This window comes from Austrofundulus limnaeus, unplaced genomic scaffold (assembly GCF_001266775.1).
Source record: "Austrofundulus limnaeus strain Quisiro unplaced genomic scaffold, Austrofundulus_limnaeus-1.0 Scaffold13, whole genome shotgun sequence".
Classification (NCBI taxonomy): Eukaryota; Metazoa; Chordata; class Actinopteri; order Cyprinodontiformes; family Rivulidae; genus Austrofundulus; species Austrofundulus limnaeus.
In genome coordinates this window covers 2,085,128-2,090,178 of record NW_013952415.1, presented here as the reverse complement: position 1 = coordinate 2,090,178, position 5,051 = coordinate 2,085,128, and the positions used below count along the sequence as shown (strand labels likewise).

The 5,051-nt window shown below is 40.3% G+C and overlaps 1 protein-coding gene across 3 annotated transcripts in view; it reads right to left on the bottom strand.

Moving 5' to 3' along the window:
* The window catches only part of igsf9a (immunoglobulin superfamily, member 9a), a 76,840-nt gene that overhangs the window by 18,659 nt on the left and 53,130 nt on the right, over nucleotides 1-5,051 (bottom strand). For all 3 annotated transcript variants that reach the window (XM_014002452.1, XM_014002451.1, XM_014002450.1), the window contains exons 12-16: nucleotides 4,823-4,973; nucleotides 4,520-4,631; nucleotides 2,877-3,067; nucleotides 538-755; nucleotides 203-287 (exon numbers count right to left, since the gene is read on the bottom strand). In XM_014002452.1, coding sequence (XP_013857906.1) covers nucleotides 203-287; nucleotides 538-755; nucleotides 2,877-3,067; nucleotides 4,520-4,631; nucleotides 4,823-4,973 — 757 coding nt within the window. The remainder of the gene's footprint in view (nucleotides 1-202; nucleotides 288-537; nucleotides 756-2,876; nucleotides 3,068-4,519; nucleotides 4,632-4,822; nucleotides 4,974-5,051) is intronic.

The following is a 5,051-nucleotide window of genomic DNA, read 5'->3' as shown; positions in this document are numbered from 1 at the left end:
GATTAGAACATTCTTGACATGTCTGAGGAGTTATTAGTGATGAAAATAGCTCCACTAAGGCTTCAAATGGGCAGCAGCATTCCCTGGCTCTGCTCTAATTGTGCCACAGCTGAAGGGACGGGAGGAAGAAAACACAAAAAGAAGGCGGGGGACGAGTTGAAGTGGGACTTTGAAGAAGCAACGGTGGCTCTTGAACACCTACCCGTGGTGGAGACATTGACTGATGGACTGGGTTCACTCAGCAACTCCCCGCGACGAGAGAGCATCCGCAACTCGTACACCGAGTCCTGAGAATCACGTAAACACACACAGCGGGGAGGACGGGATGAAACCGGCACTTTGTCAACACGTGGCTGTGCCTGCAATGCTAATGAAGTTCATTTGAATTCATGCAGCTTCGTACAAAACAGAGGAGAAGGAGGGGAGTGCAGGAAAGTGATAGCTGTCATGTAACGCAGTTTCAAAAGTACACACAAAGTATTTTAACAACATGGACTGAYTGAACTCGGAGGTTGAGCCACCGGTTTGTTCCTTTACCTTCTCCAGACCCTGAAGCACCATTTGGCTGCTGTTGGCGTTGATGTCTTCATCCAGAATAAGCCACTCCCCTTCTCCGGTGCGGGATTGGAGAACAAAGCCTGTGATGGGGGGCTGCTGAGCTTCAGGAAGAGCCCATCGCAGAGCAACACCTGCTGAGCCCTGATTAGCAGACAGCCACACGGGGGGCTTTAGTTTATTTCGCCTCTCTGGAGGATCTGATGCAGAGAGAATGAGAGAGACTCGAGTGAATCAGTGGGATACACTCTGGCGGAAAAATTAAATTAGCGAAGAGGAAATTGCTGCCGACACCAGGGCTGAACCGTGAGAGTCTGAAAGGCAGTRAGAAAAGAGGCTAACGTCTGTACCTCTGAGGGTTCAGATCGGTCCATTTCTTATACAGGCTGTTWGGAAACTAAATAAAAATGTGTTCTGCATCATCAATATTGTTTTCTGGGTCMTGGAAAGTGTAACTAATGCAGAAAAGCATTGAATTATTTATTGCRTTCAGTGGTACAATAATACAGTGTGAGACTGTGCTGTAAAGTGGTCAATACGATCATTCCTCTCCGCTCTAATAGATGTGTCAGCACAGGTGTTTTCATCATCTCTCAATATTTCTGTCCAAAACAAGAAAATGCATCTGGAAACAAAAAATAATGATTTCACAAACGTCATCATGCTTTTAAAAAGAATCTCTGAGGAACAATGTTGCTGCTACCACCTTTCACCTGACTTTTTTTTTATTAAAATGTTCTTATTTTAATAAAAGCTTGTGTCAAACCTTGAAGATAACTTTAAATATTTTGTGGTATTTTGTTTGATCTGTCTGTGATTAGAGTACATGTTGTCATTGACTGTCAGCTACCACCACACCAAATTTTAGCTCAACATCTGTAAATTTGACTAAATAAGAATTTTTGTGTGTTTTCTAAAATCAGTTTAAATAGGTCATAGATTCATTCCATGATGCTCCACAGTGTTTGGTTCAGATCCAGCCACTGATTCATGACATATTTTGCTAACAGTAAACATAAACAGGCAAAAACATACTCCATCAGTTCTACATTTTTACAGTTAATAAATCACAAATATAAAATTCCTATCAGAAGCGATCTCAGCTGCTCTGTTAGTGTTTGTAAACAAACACTGGATGTGTAAACAACAGCAATATTAAAGCACCTGTGACATGCAAGTCCTTCAAATACAAACAAATCTAAGAAAACATCTTTATATTTAAGAAACTTAATACATGATTTTACCCATTTTGTCACATAAATGTTGTATTTTCTTTTGAATTTGGCTCAAAGTGAAACAGGAAGTGACATCAAAGGGGAACTCTTTGCTCTTTGATTAATGAAACTTCATTATTTGAACTCTGACTCTTCATGACTCAAACGAACCTAAACAAACATCAGATTCTTCTGTGATGTTAGCCGTTGCAGCAAGTCTCTGTTAACATGTAGATACTCCCCTTTGACATCACTTCCTGTTACGTCACACGTGAATATCCCAACAACTGTTCATCTCAGCTGCATGAAATCTTTTTTACAATATTTTATCTGTTTTCTTTCCAAAAATGCTATCATATTTATTACAAAAAATTAAATGTCACAGGCACTTTAAGGTTTCTAAAATACTGTTTGCATGAACCACTATGAGCTTGTAAGAGTTGGAGTAGTTTTGAAACAGCAGCAATCTACGTTAGCATTAGCTTGACCAAAATTAAACTTTAACTCCAAACATAAGTCTTAAAAACAAAAGCTATTTACAAGATATTTACTGAAGCCAATGTTGAACCACTGCTTTAAGTCAGAGTGTTGATTAATGTTGAGTTCAAGTCAGGAATAACAAGAATTTAAATATTGATTAGAAACATTTTGACCATAAAGAAAGCCAACGCTAACGAGTCACATCAGTGCTTTTTAACAGAAATAGTAAATGTTAGATTTAAATGAATTTTAATGCACAAAACACTAGATTAAATCCCAAAATCCATCCRTTCATGATTTCATTAAGCACTAAAGCTGGCTCTGAGATTTCTGAAGAAAATATATTTTTATTTAAAACTGAATAAATAAAAGTACATTTATAAATATTTTAAATACTTCTGCCAAGAAATCTAAGATTTGTTTTAGCCTTTAGGTAAATTACTCATTATCTTAATTGGCTCAGTTTCTCCTTAAACCACTCACAGTTTTCACTTTATAATTATTATTATTATTATTAATAGACAGGAGTGAGGATAAATATCCTAAACTAATAGGTAAAAATGAGTGAGTGAAAGGTTTTTCACATTAAGAGCGTCATGTTGAGAGAAACAAAGCGTCAGKACTGACCTAAAGTTCGTGCAGAGGTGATCTCACTGAAGGGTCCYGCTCCGATTTTGTTCTGAGCCAGGATGCTGAACTGGTATTCTGTGGCGGGGGACAGGTCCGACACCTGCAGACCGGTGCCGGAGGAGGGGGGCACGGGCACCGAGAACCAGTCCTGCTTCCCGTCTTTATTACCAACCGATATCTTCTTCACCCTGCAGAGGCAGAGAGGAAGTGTGAGGACAGAGATTGGCAGAGAGGATCCTGGGAGTCTGCTTCGATGGAACATGGCAGAAAAGTAGGTTTCATGAATGATTGATGCTCATCAGCTCGTGGCAGACGGCGCTGATGTATCCCTGATATCACTGAGAACTCGCAGCTGCAATTAGGTGTGATTTTCATGTTTCYATCAGAGCTGAAGTTTCACACAATTATTTGACCCTCAGGCTTTCAAAAGAAAAGAAAAAAAACCCTTGCACCTTTTCAAAACAGGAGAAAAAAAGATTCAAGTCAGAACAAAAGCGAATAGATCAAGGCTTTGACTTCAGTAAAGTGGTGTTTTGCTGTAGAACAGGTAATATTACTAAAACATGACAAGTCAAACTGTCTCATGGGTGCAAATTAAATCCTGCACAGCTAAAATGTGTTGTAAACAAAACAAACYAAAGGAGCAGTTTAGAGTTTTATTTGGTTCCTCTGCCCACCCTCACCCCTTTTTACCTGTTAGCAAACATCCACACGACAGTTTAAACTCACTTTGGTGAAAATATAAAATAAAACCAGAAAATGTTTGTTGCTTTTAGGTCTCTGAGAGGAAATTTTTGTTCATTTGTCACGTTTAACATTTTGAAACTTTAGCGCGATGCTTCTGTAGCCTAGAAAACTCCCTTTTTTAATGGGAAGAGTCATATTACATATAAAACAAGCACTGGCAGTGCTACTGCTAGCTGCTGCCATTTGTCTTTGCAAATAAATATGCATTTTGTTTTAAAAAAACATCTAAAAGTTTTTAATAATAATTAAAAACAGATTTGATTTTATGATAAACATTTATTAGATTACATTTTTTTATCTTCCCTCCAGCTTTCTGAGCCACCCCCCCCGCTTCCCGAAAAACTCTGGTCTACAACAAGTAAGATATTAACTGTTCACAAGGTCTGAACATGTACTCAACTAATTTTCTGATGCCCTTTTTTTACATCTTTGTTTAAATTTCGTTACATTTGTAGTTAATGCAGCTCTATGTGATCCTGACGACAGGTTTTCTGCGTCAACGTTTCATAAAAACGACTTTTTAAAGTTTCTTTCGACCCGGCAACTTGAACAGTGATGCAACGCCTGAGAACATTCCCATCAGTCACATCTCGCCTTTAAGCCTTCAAAGCCAATAAAACAAACCAGTGTGTTTTCTCTGAGCCAATATAAAAACGAATGAGTCACAAAAACAAGCGTATTATGTTGTCTTTTTATCAGTAAACCTCTATTGTAGCCAGCATGGCCACAGCATTGTAAAGTTCTGCTCTACAGCAGCGTTTTATATTGTAGCTGCCAAGAGGTGATAACAGATAAATGAATTCCTCATCCAGGAGATCAATAGAGTAATACCAGGGCTGTCGATGGCTGCCATGGTTACAGCCCGAGAAGAAAGTGGGAGGCTTTACACCCACCAAACTGAAAATGTCTGCGCTGATCCTCCATCAAAGCCTGCCTCCCAGGATACGTTGGCCTCCTTCACTCCTGGAGAGAYGGACAGAGAGGTGGCCGCATGGGGACTGGTTCCTGTAATGGAAGAGGAGTTTATAGAAACCACCAGATCCAGCTACAGTTTAGAGGCCAGCTCTTGATGTGCTGCATTTATATGTTGGAGGCGGATCGTAGGCACCGGCAGCCRGCCCGAGCCTGAGCTGGGTATAGCAGGGTTACACAACCTGAAAATGTGAGCGGCTCATGTAAGAGTTGTGTCGACTCACCCAGGACGAAAACTCGGGTGCGCGTTTTTATGGAGGCGACGCGGTTGGAGACGCTGCACTCCCACTCCCCCTGGTGGTCCTTGATGAGGGGCTGCAGCAGCAAAGAGCCGTTTGGTTGGACGGAGTAAGAAATGGGACGAGCCGGGTCGACCTAACAAAAACACCAAGATGAATCAAAAAACAAAACTCTCTTCAGTCGCTACTCATGACCCACCACCCTGAACATTTA